This window comes from Watersipora subatra, chromosome 1 (genome assembly GCF_963576615.1).
Source record: "Watersipora subatra chromosome 1, tzWatSuba1.1, whole genome shotgun sequence".
NCBI classification, from domain to species: domain Eukaryota; kingdom Metazoa; phylum Bryozoa; class Gymnolaemata; order Cheilostomatida; family Watersiporidae; genus Watersipora; species Watersipora subatra.
Window position 1 is genome coordinate 39319759 of NC_088708.1, and position 16442 is coordinate 39336200.

Below are 16442 nucleotides of genomic sequence, written 5' to 3' on the forward strand. Positions count from 1 at the left end.
CTCAGTCACAATGTATTCTATAGATCACTCAGTCACAATGTATTCTGTAGATCACTCAGTCACAATGTGTTCTGTAGATCACTCAGTCATAATGTATTCTGCAGATCACTCAGTCACAATGTATTCTTTAGATCACTCAGTCACAATGTATTCTATAGATCACTCAGTCACAATGTATTCTGTAGATCACTCAGTCACAATGTGTTCTGTAGATCACTCAGTCATAATGTATCCTGCAGATCACTCAGTCATAATGTATCCTGCAGATCACTCAGTCACAATGTATTCTGTATATCACTCAGTCACAATGTATTCTGCAGATCACTCTGTCACAATGTATTCTGTAGAGCTGGTTACAATAACATGTTGTAAATCATCTAATCACAATAGTGCTCTGCAGATTGTTCAATTACTGTAGCATTCTGCAGATCATCCATCTTAATATTACTATGTAAATCATTCAGCCACATTAGAGATTACAACCATAGTAAAAATATTGAATGTTTTAATCGAGTGCTCATTTATAACCAAACAGTTTATAAAAGCTGAGATATCATATTCGACTAGTCATGGAGGTGCTAACATACATGCGATGAAATATTTTATAGGTTAACACAAAGAGCTCTTAAATAAATTGTGATTAAATCTTTTTTGCTGTACGTGATACAGGTTTGCCTTTGAGTGATTTTGAGGAGTAATAATGACATCATCTACATGTAAGTTGACTGCAGTCGATCTCATCAGACAAATGTGAGTTTGAAAGAGTGTCTGCTAATTAGGCAGAAGGAGGCACGGATCCTGTAATAGCTCTGAGATGGCTCATTGTTGCTCTCCTTAGTTTAATTAGGCTAGGATATTGCCCTCACCTGCGCTACCTGCCGCACAAGCTTTAATGACACATGCCATATATGGCAAGCCACCAGCAGTTGGTAATTAAGCTTTAGCTGCTTGTTGCGATACTCTCATCTCACTTGGCATCAGTGGAGGCGTAGGGCTTGTAAAAAATAAGCGAAAAGTAGTGTTTGGGAATTCTAACCTGCCGCTATATTTTCGAATCTCTGGATAAGATTTTAAATACAAGACTAAATATGTAAGTGAATGGAATCTATTTTATTTGCATTATCAGAAAATATTCTTAATTAATTGTATTAATATCAGAGACAAAAACGTGGAAAATAAAGAATTATGTATAGAACTAGTAAAACAGGTAAGTACAATGAACCATTTTGTGTCAAGAGCTACTTAAAAGTGTAAATAGCATTTCTGCACATGAGCACCTGTCTAAAGGTGTCATTCTATGCGCCAAACTCGCCTTTTATAGGTGTTGCTTCTGTACAGTCATATCGGACTTATGTGAGAATATAAGTGATGTTATATTACAATGGGAAACATTTTATATGCTGGAGACTGCAAAGATACTACGTCTAATGCATTATTGTATCTATTATTATTGAAGGTAATGATGACAAAGGTGGTTAAATTTAAATTGCAGAATAGGCAATATGTCTAGTTACCACGAGTGTTACTGAATTAGTGAAAACCAAGTTCTTGAAAATATCTATTATAATTTTTCATTAGTTTTATTATTTAACCATTGTAGTTTTGCTTTCTGCAGACTTATCATAAATAAACAGACCGTGACACTGATGTTTATTTACATCAACAAACTGTTTTCTTTTTTATTTTGTAGATCAAAAATGGCTGAAGAAGTAAGTAATATTTATTCATTTTACTATGCGACAATATATAAATTTAAAGCAAAATCTTAAATCTTTTATATTTAGCTATTATATTATACATGTAAGTAACAGCATCTTTGATAGAGTGTCTATATACATAGTAATAGACCTACGTAGAAGTACTATTCATAGACATAATGGCTGATAAGGTGAGGCAATAAAATGCAACAAAAAGGTACAATTAGCTTTTGGTTTGGAATGTGTGAGGCAATCACCAACTCCTCTGCAATTAAACAACACGTGATGTAGTAGCCATTAGGCTTGATAAAACAGGGATGCAAATGCTTGTTCACACATTTTATTGGTAAAAAAATCTCAGAACCTACCTCTAACTAAATTGCCGTTCCTACTGGCGTTTCATCATTGAATGAGATATTTATGACTAGTTCAAATGTCAATCCAATTTAGAACAGCATGCAGACCCGGCCCGGCCATGTTGTGTTGATGCATTTAGCATAAATATTTTACGACCAGACATATGGTTTTCTTTTTGAAGAGAGAATTATAGTTTAATTCCACTTTTAACTTGTCTGTGCTCCAAGTTTACCAATTGTTCAGTAATATTCATATGTTTGACCTGGAGCCAGTGAACAGGGCAAAGCTAACTTACAGTGTACAATGTACTTACAATGTACAATCACAGCATTTACAAGCATAATAAATATTTTACAAGACAAAAATCTAAACTACTGCGTATAAGCGCAATTAGTTTTTACGGGTTCATCTGCGTGGAAGATACAGAGAGTCAAGTTTTCTGTCACATATTGTTCAGGACTTACCCGCTGCCTGTGAGTTATGATAGGTACTCAGTGCAGAGACAGCTTGCTTTTAATTATTCTAATAACAAGCAAGCTACTATTTGATTGTCAACTAAAAAGCTTGAAACCGGGAATGAAAAAGAAAGGGAATCGCAACACTCATATAGCTATGGTATAGTCAAACTCCATACATTCATATAGCTATGATATAGCCAAACTCCATACATTCATATAGCTATGGTATAGCTATACTCCTTACACTCATATAGCTATGGTATAGCCACTCCTTACACTCATATAGCTATAATATAGTCAAACTCCATACACTCATATAGCTATGATATAGCTATACTCTATACACTCATATAGCTATGATATAGCTATACTCTATACACTCATATAGCTATGGTATAGTCAAACTCCATACATTCATATAGCTATGATATAGCCAAACTCCATACATTCATATAGCTATGATATAGCCAAACTCCATACATTCATATAGCTATGATATAGCCAAACTCCATACATTCATATAGCTATGATATAGCCAAACTCCATACATTCATATAGCTATGATATAGCCAAACTCCATACATTCATATAGCTATGGTATAGCTACACTGTATAGTTGCACATAGCTAATTACTGGATCATGTTCTCCCAATACGGTGTTAGTTGACTCCATCAACTAAATCAATTCTCTCAGCAAACGCAATAGACAGCAATTACGTGAGTAACTCAAATGCCAAGGTATTCATAGAGCAATTTATAGAGCAATTTATTACGCTTGAAGGAAATGGCGAATGGCTTGAATACCATTTTTATGTTGCTCCACGACGTCATTCTCTTTTATCCTATCGTAAACCAGTTCTGCGCAACTAATCCTCAGAACAGGCTGCAGAGCAATTCCGTAGCCTTGACCTAAATACTGTGGTAAAAACACAAATCTTCTCCTTACACGCGTTCTTGAACAAGAAGGTTGTCTGTTTTGAAATTGAAGGCCTATAGAATTTGGGCTCATTTAAATATGAAGGAATGCTACCTTATGTTATATGATCACTAAAATGCTGGGTAAGGTTTTTGTAATAGAAACTTATATGTTGGGTGATATGTTCGTTACAATACATTAAGTAGCTATACAATATTTGTTATACACCAAGTAGCTGCTGTCTTGGCCTGTTTTGGCAGCGATGAAGACTTATAAAAATATACACTAGCATTTACTGGGCTAAAGTTGACATTGTAAACAAAGTGACTCCTTTTAAGGGATTATCCAACTTACCTGCGCACTTACCTATGCAGTCTAGAGACTACCACTTGAAAAGAGACATACAAATAAATCTTTATGTAAAACTCTGACTAAACATTTACAAAATAACTTATTCAAATAGTATGTAAGGCCATATCACACTGCTATATGTAGCGTGTTATAAGTAGCATGTTATAAGTAGCGTGTTATAAGTAGCGTGTTATAAGTAGCAGTGATACTTCGTATAAAATTAAACTGCTGTAGAAAGAAAACGCTAATAGAAGTTGTAGAAATCATTGTTTCCAGCTCAAAAGGGGAGGTCTTGGTATACCCAAGCACTCCATGACTGGACTATTACATTGCTTATTTCGTATAATTGCCAGAAAAAAAGAATGCACAGGGCGACAACAAATGTACTAGGAATGTTCTCTCAGAGTCAACTTCAGGAGTTTAAAGAGGTAGAGAGAGAGAGGGAGAGCGTAGTGATGTTGAGTGCTGCTATGTCTGTATTGTCTGTTCGCTATACGGCGTGTTCTCATGTCATTCCTTCATAGAAAGCCAACAGGAAGAAACAAGCGGAAGGAGATGAGCCTAGAAGGGCGCAGAGAACTACCTCTAACGTCTTTGCATTTTTTAATCAAACTCAGATACAGGAATTCAAAGAGGTTTGATTGCTCTTTTTATATATGTGCTTCCAACCATTTTACTCTACAAATGCATGTTGTTGTTCATTTGTTTGTTTGTTTGCTTGTTTGCTTGCTGCACATACAGTGCATGTACATGTATGTACATGTATGTATATGATTATGATGATCATCTAACAGGTATTTTCTCAAAATTTTTTGTCTCGATTAAATAGCTTGTAATCAGCTATTATATAACTTATTATATAACTTATTATATAACTTATTATTAACTTTCATCATGTTAAAGATAAATTTAAAAAAATCATATTTTTTTTGCTTAAATTTAATTCTGTTTGTAATACACATAGATATAGTAAACCCTTACTATATCTATGGTAATACATTATGTTTAAACTCGACTGTTTCTCACATGTTATGATGTCAAGTGATTTTATTGAGTTACACATGGGTCTCAATCAAGCCACGTCACAATTATTTCTTCATTAGCCTCTGCTCCACCTGTTTCATTTTATTGCTAATATTCGAATGAAAGAGGAAGACAAATAATCGTTTGTATTTTCTTAAGATACCTAGGTTGGATTAAAAAGAGACTTATTTAAAGATTAAAAACAGTTTGCTTCATTTTATTACTAAAAATAGTCTCTATAAGCACCGAGTCATCTTCTCTAGGCATTCTCCATGATCGATGCAGACCGCGATGGTTTCATTGGCATAGAAGACCTTCGAGAAATTCATCTCAGCCTTGGAAGACAACCTTCAGATGAAGAACTAAATAAAATGTTGTCTGAATGTCCAGGACAACTCAACTTCACTTCATTTTTAACCTTGTTTGGTGAAAAGATGCATGGTATGTAGAGAGTTTGTTTTGATCATATCAGGGGGGCCGGTGACAATATTGTTTAGAAAAACAGTACATGTACTCAACTAGTCTAAGTACATGTACTCAACTAGTCTAAGTACATGTACTCAACTAGTCTAAGTACATGTACTCAACTAGTCTAAGTACATGTACTCAACTAGTCTAAGCAATGACACTACTAATCGTTACTATAATAAGAGCTGTGTTCGCCTGACCAACGCCATTGTTGGATGCTAAGAAAAAGATTGCACTGTACACGATTTGAACACGCAGTCATTGACTTTTTACACCGACACACTGCGCCAATCATTGAGCTTTCCTGGATTAAAATAATTGTGCATATATATGTACGTACTTATTCTCTGTGCTTTATTGACACATCTGACAATCTCCTACAGCTCACCAGCGTATCAACTAAAGATACATTCTGAAGAATAGCTTCTAATTCAACTGAGTAGATATGCGTCATTTTAAGTTTTTGTATAATTTGTAAGTAAAGTTAATAACCGACTAAAGTGGTGCAGAGACGATACCAAGATTTGACCTACTAGTTTATATTGGTAGGTCATATGTACTTAATGGTTACTGTTTGACCTACTAGTTTATCATCTCTAAAGATATATTGCCGAAGTCAACAATGCATGCCTCTATCAACCGGGCTACAAGCCTCATTGTACATGTACATGTATGTAGCGATGCACAACTTTCTCTTCATGTGAATTCGTAGAGATTTGTCTGCCTCTTCAAATATGAATCAGTAAGGGAACATAACTCTAACAAAGTGTTGTCACAATAATATAAAGCATGAGCTTCCAATTATTTAATAAAAAATAATAAACAATTGAAGCGAGTCTTAAACAAGAAAAAAAAATGTAATGCTTGTATCAATAACAAAGGGAGAACAAAACTTTAATCAAGCAACAATATAGTGGCTTGTAGTGACAGACCTGAATATGTTTTACTTAAGCTATGGTGATGCTAAACTTAAAATGTTTACACGTGACAGTACGATATTTATATTGAGCGATAATCTTTTTTAGCCTTTTTGGGAAGGTTAGGGCTTAAATGATAGGTTACTATGTAGTTTGAGTTTCAATATTCATTGCTCAACACTGGGAATGGCTCAACCGATAATATCAGAGCTTTGGGGGGAAGTTGGAAAGTTCTGAAAATGAGAGAAAGTTAAATATTGAAATTTAGAGTTTGTGTCTATAGTCTTTCGGGCGGCAGACAAGTATATTTCACACGTTGGCTCTAAGGCTTAGACTATAATAATATTAAAACTACAAATCTTAGTATGGCAAAACAAACCCCTCTGACTGTTTTGCAAAAGCAAAACAGTCAGAGGGGTTTATCCTCGGCTATCGTGGTTACAATATATAACAATTTATAAATGTAGTTTATCTTCACTTTAATTTAAATAAACAATTGAGCTATAATGCTATAGTGGTCAACTCTTACTACAAACAATAGCAATTCTTTATAGTATAAAACTTTTTAGAACCACATTAGTGTATGCCTAACCTCAGTGTAAGTCACATTAGTGTAAATCGAACCTCAGTGTAAGTCACATTATTGGAAGTTTAATCTCAGTGTAAGTCACGTTAGTGGAAGTCTAATCTCACGGTAAGTCACATTAGTGAAAGTCTAATCTCAGTGTAAGTCACATTAGTGGAAGCTTAATCTCAGTGTAAGTCACATTATTGGAAGTTTAATCTCAGTGTAAGTCACGTTAGTGAAAGTCTAATCTCACGGTAAGTCACATTAGTGGAAGTCTAATCTCACTGTAAGTCACATTAGTGGAAGTCTAATCTCACGGTAAGTCACGTTAGTGGAAGTCTAATCTCACTGTAAGTCACGTTAGTGGAAGTCTAATCTCACTGTAAGTCACATTAGTGGAAGTTTATCCTCAGTGTAAGTCACATTATTGGAAGTTTAATCTCACTGTAAGTCACATTAGTGGAAGTCTAATCTCACTGTAAGTCACATTAGTGGAAGTCTAATTTCACTGTAAGTCACATTAGTGGAAGTCTAATCTCACTGTAAGTCACATTAGTGGAAGACTAATCTCACGGTAAGTCACATTAGTGGAAGTTTAATCTCAGTGTGAGTCACGTTAGTGGAAGTCTAATCTCACTGTAAGTCACATAAGTGGAAGTCTAATCTCACTGTAAGTCACATTAGTGGAAGTCTAATCTCACTGTAAGTCACATTAGTGGAAGTCTAATCTCACGGTAAGTCACATCAGTGGAACATTAGTAACTTTAAACCTCGGTGTGTTAGAAGGACTTGCAATATCCATTGTCCTGAAAATACCCCTATTTTCATTCTTATACTTTTCACAAGCGCAAAAGCTTTTTAATAAACTAAAACCTTGGCTGCGTTTTGCATTTGCTAACCAGCTGTTGTGAGTGTTATACAACAGATAGCTGTTATACAACCAGCTGTTGTGAGTGTTATACAACAGATAGCTGTTATACAACCAGCTGTTGTGAGTATTATACAACAGATAGCCGTTATACAACCAGCTGTTGTGAGTGTTATACAACATATAGCTGTTATACAACCAGCTGTTGTGAGTGTTATACAACAGATAGCTGTTATACAACCAGCTGTTGTGAGTGTTATACAACAGATAGCTGTTATACAACCAGCTGTTGTGAGTGTTATACAACAGATAGCTGTTATACAACCAGCTGTTGTGAGTGTTATACAACATATAGCTGTTATACAACCAGCTGTTGTGAGTGTTATACAACAGATAGCTGTTATACAACCAGCTGTTGTGAGTGTTATACAACAGATAGCTGTTATACAACCAGCTGTTGTGAGTGTTATACAACAGATAGCTGTTATACAACCAGCTGTTGTGAGTGTTATACAACATATAGCTGTTATACAACCAGCTGTTGTGAGTGTTATACAACAGATAGCTGTTATACAACCAGCTGTTGTGAGTGTTATACAACAGATAGCTGTTATACAACCAGCTGTTGTGAGTGTTATACAACAGATAGCTGTTATACATCCAGCTGTTGTGAGTGTTATACAACAGATAGCTGTTATACAACCAGCTGTTATGAGTGTTATACAACAGATAGCTGTTATACAACCAGCTGTTGTGAGTGTTATACAACAGATAGCTGTTATACAACCAGCTGTTGTGAGTGTTATACAACAGACAGCTGTTATACAACCAGCTGTTGTGAGTATTATACAACAGATAGCTGTTATACAACCAGCTGTTGTGAGTGTTATACAACATATAGCTGTTATACAACCAGCTGTTGTGAGTGTTATACAACATATAGCTGTTATACAACCAGCTGTTGTGAGTGTTATACAACAGATAGCTGTTATACAACCAGCTGTTGTGAGTGTTATACAACAGATAGCTGTTATACAACCAGCTGTTGTGAGTATTATACAACATATAGCTGTAATACAACCAGCTGTTGTGAGTGTTATACAACAGATAGCTGTTATACATCCAGCTGTTGTGAGTGTTATACAACAGATAGCTGTTATACAACCAGCTGCACGTGCTACACAATCTTTAGACGAGTGCTTTAGCGACATTGCTTAAGCAATAGAAATTCTTGTCTCTTGTCTCACTGCATGCAAATCAATAGAAATGAGTACTTCCTGGCTAGACACTGACTAACTACAATTAGTGTAGACAATGATATCTAAGTAAATAAATCCCATTTTGTCATTGTGTGTGTTTGTTAGTTCGTGTAGACACCATTCATTTTCACATTTTATGGCCGATTTCACATTTCTGAATTTCACACTCTCACTTCACTTCTTCACTATTCTCTCTGCCTTCTGACAAGTCGCTAAGATTATTTGTTTTCAAAACTCTGTTTAGTTTCTAAGAATCAAGCTCTTAAACACCCAATTGTCTCCAGCTGTAACTAATTGTGGCTATTGTACGATATTGTGGCTAAGATTTTATAACAGTTTTTGTAAAATAAAAACTGAAGTTTTCTGCTCGTAAGCAATGACATGCGACGGCATCTGACATAAAAACACTTTCATTTTATGGTCTGTTGAAAAGCTCATAGTTGTACTTCTAACATATAATATATTGTAACTGGTAAAATATTTGTTGCATCCATATATGTGATTATTAAAGGAACTGATCCAGAAAACACACTTAGACAGGCTTTTGAGCAGTTTGACCCAGCCAGAGTGGGGAAGCTTCCAGAGGAATAGTAAGTGTACTCTGTCTAACGTACTGTAAGTAGTAAATAAACAGTTTCAGGCTTCCTTGCACTAGCTCTCCACTACTCATTTAGCTTTCGTCCAGTCTACCCAGAGATAGCTTCATTTGTTCAAAACTAACGGCTGTCTTGTTTTGGATTCCTGCAACCTGCGACACGCTTGCATCCTACTAGCTCGGTTTTACAGCTCACTAAACTACATATCTCGAATCGCTACCAATAAGTCTATATGTAGAGACAACTCAAAATGAAAACCGATCTTTCCCTTTTGTATTTTTTCTCACGGGCGGTTGTTATGAAAGTCTCGTGATGGGTTTGATTCTCACTATTGGATGCTTTAGTGATTGTCATGCGCCTGAAGAATAAAATGAAATCCAGTCATTTAGTTACATGACCATTTTTATTCTTTCAACTTGATAATTCATATTCTCATAAATACATCACACCCCTTTTAAATAGTCATTGTATGATCTCTAACATGTTTGTTTAGATATAAAACTCTATTTCAGGATTAATATAGGCTGTCAATCTTATACAACTATTCTAAAACTCTCCTCAACCATCTTTGTTGCCTTTCATTGTAGCATAAAGGATTTGCTGCAAAACATGGGAGACAATTTCAAAGAAGATGAAATTCGCCAAGTCTGGAAAGAAGCACCCATATCTGGAGGAGTGTTTGATTATGATGCATTCGTTACTCTCATAAAGAGAGGAAATCAAGAAGAATTGGCAGCATGATCTGCCGGATTTTTTGTCAATCATAATAAAAATAATGACAATGATGTTGCTCAGAATCGTACGCTGACTCGTGTGTAGAACAGATTTTAATTGCTAGTATTATAGCTCGTTTTGTGCAGTTTTATATGCTTAAAATAATGTGAATAACAAATAACCTAAACAAATAAAATTGGAGGGTGTTTGTAAAACTTTCAAAATATTAAACTATGGTACCATGTAGTTGCTATAATGGCGATAGTTGAAATAAATGATTAATGAAGAATTAATAAAATTTATTATAGCCTCAATTCTCTTAACATAATCCATTTTCAGCAAGTTTATGAACGGGCGAGCCTTCATCACTAGACATGTCATCATCCATGTTATGGCAGCTGCTGTCCATAGTAAGTTGGTTAACCTTTGGCTCACCATTCATAGCTTCATTCGACCAAGTTCGCTTGTCCCTCGCACAAACTCCACCCATACTTTCATCGTCATTGAATTGCTCAGTATGCTCGACAGTCGACTCATGAGGCATCTGCAAGCAAAATTACTATTCAACACCAATCTAGCAGATATGGTGATCACAAGCGACTGATCTAGCAGATATGGTGATCGCAAGTGACCGATCTCGCAGATATGGTGATCACAAGCGACCGATCTAGCAGATATGGTGATCGCAAACGACCGATGGTAAAACAGAGTGTAACAGAGACAATCTGAGAATCAGCCGTGACTATAAAAAGTTAACCCACATAGGTTGGACTCGGGGAGTTAACTGCCTGTTCAATTAATATTTTTCTGACAAACTTGAGCAGGCATCTGCTGAACAGTGGGTAAGTTTTGTATCATGAGAATCAGAATGAGGTACTGAGATGTACTTCATGGCTGAACTTAATAAAGCCTAACCTGAACCAATATTGTTCAGATGAGGTTTGGTAAACACCGAGGCTGAACCCCAATGGCTTCTGATACACCAACTTTTGTATATTGATAGTAATATGCAAACAACAATATGCAAACCTTACGGAAAAGACCGATACAAGTTGATATATAAATGTCAAGATGTCATCATAGTGACCTTGTTCCTCCCTAGTTGTTCTGAAATATATTGGTTTTACGGCAAATACTTTGTAGTAATGCTAGTCAACTGTGCATATAAACGCGAGCCAACAAAATAGACTTATTAGGGAACCTGTACTGACAGAGGTAAGCAAAGGTAAGTAAATTATCAGGTCCAGAAGCTATCAAATTGAGGCTGTCTTAAAGGTTGACTTGCAACAAAATTCGCATTACAGTTATTTGATACCAAACGATTCACCATGTCTTACTCTGTTGTGTTGTAGGTGCCAAATATGTGGGAATGTGATTACAAGCTCTTAAAAGCGAACAGTTAATTGCAGCCATCACGAAAACACCGTAGTTTGGAATCCCTTTCCAAAACGGCTCAAATGGGACGTAGTTGAACAAGATGGCTTCTGTTTATACTTTCATGCAACCTCATTCGTACAAATATTTTCACAAATATACTTCACGCATTCAATAAAACCATGCCTATTGTTCTTACACGTCTATTTCATCATCATTGTAATGCTGGCATTTTGAGCACTGATATTTCAGAACATACCACAAAAAATTGTTTAATTTTTTAACCTTAGCTTGAACAATTGTATATCATCCTCTGATAAACATGACGAGCCTGTTGGTCTCCTGTGAGGATCGAAAAATGCTGCAGAAATTATTCGCGCTGTTTGGCAGGAAGTATGGGTCACACGATCAGATTACGACTAGACGATTAGACCAAGCCGAAGCAAAACCGTAAAGTAGCGAGCATCTATATTTATTACGGGCTTTTCGGTAAAACCCGAAGTGTTTGTCATAAACTAGTGCTCCGAGACGTTTGATATTGAGCCTTTTATTGGCCGTTCAATTCATGTGATAACATCACGTGTCAAAACAATAACCAAAATGTTTGAGAACGTCATCAAAATAAAGAGATTCTACACTACAACATTTTTGTGATAGCTGTGATTAACTGTTTTGAGCTTTTAAGAGCTTGTAATCACATTTCCACATATTTTGCGCATGCAACACAATAGAGTAAGACATGGTGAATCTTTTCATATCAAATAACTGTAATAACCTTTAAATAAGAGACTATCTTATCAAACTTGAGACACAAAACTAGATCAAGTCTGCATTAGTTCAATCAAGTCATTAGAAATTTAAAATCATTCTCTAACATTTGCAATAAATTTATTTAATTGTATAACTTGTGGTTTGAATTATCTTAATCTCAACCAGATGCACCTAACTCTGAGCATAAAAGGTTGTGTAAGCTCTAAGTGAAACCTTTGATGATGTAGAGAGCCTTTGATGGTGTGCAGGGGAAGATTTCATCAACTGGTCAATAAGTTGGTAAGTGAAGGCTGAGGTTACCTATTGATCACTTGACGAGTATAAACCGTTACATTCAGGTCATTGACCAGATACAAGGGATGAAACTGATCAGCATATCTAACTGGTAAAGATTTGTGTGACTTATCCAAAAGGCAAACTTGACCCAAACAGAATGCAGAGAATTTTTGATTAAATGTATTTAGCAAAATTCTTCAGGTTTTGGAGACATTCTCATACCAAATGAAGGGTTGAACACGGACAGTTCAGAATTCAGGCTGATGAGTCATTATGCTGCGCCTTGGTAATATTTAGATGGCAAAAAACTAAACTATAACATGCATGTACCTAAGGAAATATAAGCGTGCTTCATTTTATATAACATAGAATCGTGTGGAAAGAATACTAGAATGGCACTAAAAACAGAGAACTCTATAACCAATTCACTTGAGCAGTGACATCGCCAATACAAGCTACATCAACAGTTTTATTGGAAGCACTATCAAAATTATTCAAAAATCTTTAAAATGGCTCTACAGTGAACTTATAATTCCAAACGTCTTTTAAAAGACGGATGTCGAGGATATGTCGAGGATATGTCGAGGATATGTCGAGGATATGTCGAGGATATGTCGAGGATATGTCGAGGATATGTCGAGGATATGTCGAGGATATGTCGAGGAATATGTCGAGGAATATGTCGAGGAATATGTCGAGGAATATGTCGAGAAATATGTCGAGAAATATGTCGAGAAATATGTCGAGAAATATGTCGAGAAATATGTCGAGAAATATGTCGAGAAATATGTCGAGAAATATGTCGAGAAATATGTCGAGAAATATGTCGAGAAATATGTCGAGAAATATGTCGAGAAATATGTCGAGAAATATGTCGAGGATATGTCGAGGATATGTCGAGGATATGTCGAGGATATGTCGAGGATATGTCGAGGATATGTCGAGGATATGTCGAGGATATGTCGAGGATATGTCGAGGATATGTCGAGGATATGTCGAGGATATGTCGAGGATATGTCGAGGATATGTCGAGGATATGTCGAGGATATGTCGAGGATATGTCGAGGATATGTCGAGGATATGTCGAGGATATGTCGAGGATATGTCACGCATGGAAGCAATTTGGCCCTGAAGATTGTCTCAATCGTGCCAAAAATTAGCCATAACATCACAAAATGATAAATATGACTGAGTGTGCAGAGGTTGCTATTGATCTTGTCACGCTGACCTCTAGCAGCTACCGCTGACATTTACCAATACACAGAATGAGACCACATGAATTAAATTAGCAAAAGGCTAACCATGCCCAGCGTTATCAACCAACTAACAAATATCAGAACTATTTATTTTACCAAAATCCATCTTTTACAAGTTCAATTATATTTTTGTCATAGACAGTAGCTAATCATGACGACACAAGTTACATAAAATGAATTTTTAATTAGCAAATTAAATGCACTTCCAATACATTTAATCATTAAAATACCAGGTTTAGAGTAAAGTTTTGCCAACAATTTTTTTAACGTGTTGCTTATTGCTGATAGCCCTACAACAAAAATCTAAAGGATTATGAGTTATATACAGGCGTGGCAGATTTAATGATGTACATGTTAGCAAGGGGAGCACCCAAGAATAGGAGAAGGGTAGTGCAGGAAGTGAAGGACTATAGCCAAAATACACACCAGCATGGGTGGTGACCTGAACAGGTAGCAGAAAGGGTAGTGCAGGAGGTTGAGGAAGCTGGCAGCATAGATGTCAGCGTATCTCATCGCTTGACTCGCAAAGAACGTCTGCCGAGAGCCGCTTCTGAATAGACTTCCTATTTTGCCGTAGCTCATGTCCATATTGATTGTAGCCTCTCGAATGGCTGCCTTAACGTGTCTTGTGTCGGGGCGAGTAGTGGTGCTGCTGTCCAATGCCCTAATAAAATATGGGATGTACGAAAAATGTGATGGCAATTTATAAATCTGTATCATTCCATCCTACATAATTCCATGACTCTTTCCAGTTCAATAACACAAACACACCTCTATGAATATGTGCAACTATATATAAAAAATATATATAAATAATACACCATAAAACCTCCATTTGAACGCCATGGTGCTGTATTTGCCAATCCGTTGACTTTCGTGGCGTTTAATTAGAGATGGCACTTTATTTTTGGACTAGCTGGTCAGAATTCTGGATAAATTTAAAACTTTTATGGGCAAATCGATGTTAATGTCGCCTACATCCGCACTCTCCCTCGGGCCGAACGACATTAATAGTGTCGGCGTCAGCATTTTTGCTAAACGGTTTGTTATATACTCCAAAGTATAAGATGGAATTAAGCAAGGAACTACTCCGAGTAAAACATTAGACTAATGCAATTATTACTCATTTTGAAGAAAAACCAAAGACCTTGAGTTAAAAAATGAACTTTGATACCCGGCAACCATGGCTGCCCCTACATCGTACGCTGTACCTGAAGAGCATTCTAATCCTTTATCTAAATGTTTTGAAGTCTTCAGATCCAGTTGAAAACCACCTTATGGACGATTCTGAACACAGTGAATCAGATTTATACCTTAGTGACTTCAAATCAGAGTGCAGTTCTGATGATTGTGATAATCGACCTTCTCAGGCTCACGTCATCAAAACCATGGCAACCATGACAACAATAAGGGAAGAATTAATTGTTGTTGAAGTAATCTCGTCATTATTAGTACAATTTTGCAAACAAGGAAAGAATTAATCGTTGTTGATGTAATCTAGTTATTATTAGTACAAGTTTGTAGAAAATCTTCTACTGATCACTTTCTATTTTGAGTTCATGAAGAGCAAACAATGAATGTCAAAGTAGAGGACTACAGTGAAACTCGGATAACTCAAACTTCAAGGGACCGAGCAAAAGTGTTCGAATTATCAGAGTGTTCAAGTTATCAGGGCACTGTCACAAGTCCATGTATTTACTTATTTATTAGTAGATACATGAACATATACAAACTATAATATAAATCAAAAGCACAAATGGCTTGTTTCAAATTAAATGCTTCTAATGTAAAGTTTAAAACGTTTTTATCAAAAAGTATAGAGATTTTTCTATCACTTGAGATTGGTTTGTTGTTTGAGGTGATGTTATTGCCAGGACGTTTTTTAGATTGACATTGGCAAAACTTGATCGTTGCTGAAATGCTAAAAACAAAGACATCTTTTTCTTTTGAGCGTTTTACCCACGATCAATTTTGCCGATCTTTCTTGAAGTTTATGGAAAGATTACCTTACTTTACCTGGGATTCGTTAAGAGCAACACTCCGAGGCAGTTCAATTAAAAGTTTTACGCTGTTTTACGGTACATTGTATATCACTCACGCTTTTTGAATGGATACTTATTGAATGTACACACGTATTTTGTGTTTAGGTCAAACGATGAATAGTTTTTTTTAGCTAAGACAACGTATACGTTTGACTACAACAATTCTTAAGACGTTTTAAACATTCAACATTCTGACGTTGATTCAACATGGAATCAACGTCGGAAAACTATTCATCACGGGCTAGCCGGGTCACGCACTCAAGGATTTTCGCCACGCAAATACAAAACAAAAACAACATGCTGTTTTTGTTTTGTATGTGCGTGGCGAAAATCCTTGCGCCCGTGACCCGGCTAGCCCGTTCTATTCATCGTATAGCAGTATAAATCAAATTTCACCAAACCTTTAGAACAGTCGTTGACAAAAATATTTTGCCGATGGAGGTAATAACGACGCTTATGAATTACGAAAAGTTGAGGTTTACCTCTATGGCTTGGAATAAAGTGATTTTCTAAAGCGATAGCAACCGTTTC

At 36.1% G+C, this 16442-nt stretch overlaps 2 protein-coding genes across 3 annotated transcripts in view; one reads left to right on the forward strand and one right to left on the reverse strand.

Annotated features, from left to right (window-relative positions):
• Nucleotides 1-958: 958 nt before the first annotated feature.
• On the forward strand, nt 959-10407 carry LOC137398497 (myosin regulatory light chain LC-2, mantle muscle-like). Of its 2 annotated transcripts, none has more exons than XM_068084622.1 (6): nt 959-1090; nt 1691-1709; nt 4133-4207; nt 5066-5243; nt 9394-9472; nt 10066-10407. In XM_068084622.1, exons 2-6 carry the CDS (start codon nt 1698-1700, stop codon nt 10217-10219), a joined length of 498 nt encoding a protein of 165 aa, XP_067940723.1. In that variant the 5' UTR covers nt 959-1090; nt 1691-1697; the 3' UTR covers nt 10220-10407. The 2 variants fall into 2 exon arrangements, with proteins under 2 accessions (XP_067940723.1, XP_067940718.1); XM_068084617.1 differs by lacking the exon at nt 4133-4207 and adding an exon at nt 4304-4414.
• Nucleotides 10326-16442, reverse strand: part of LOC137398416 (cytosolic purine 5'-nucleotidase-like) — a 52964-nt gene continuing 46847 nt past the window's right edge. Inside the window, exons 12-13 of the mRNA XM_068084525.1 lie at nt 14296-14533; nt 10326-10736 (exon numbers count right to left, since the gene is read on the reverse strand). Coding sequence (XP_067940626.1) covers nt 10512-10736; nt 14296-14533 — 463 coding nt within the window. The 3' untranslated portion in view covers nt 10326-10511. The remainder of the gene's footprint in view (nt 10737-14295; nt 14534-16442) is intronic.

Bases quoted from the DNA above. Each gene is read 5' to 3' on its own strand.
- LOC137398497 (XM_068084617.1), top strand. The intron at 4,415-5,065 runs GTTTGATTGCTC...CATCTTCTCTAG, and splicing joins AGATACAGGAATTCAAAGAG to GCATTCTCCATGATCGATGC. The intron at 5,244-9,393 runs GTATGTAGAGAG...TGATTATTAAAG, and splicing joins GTTTGGTGAAAAGATGCATG to GAACTGATCCAGAAAACACA.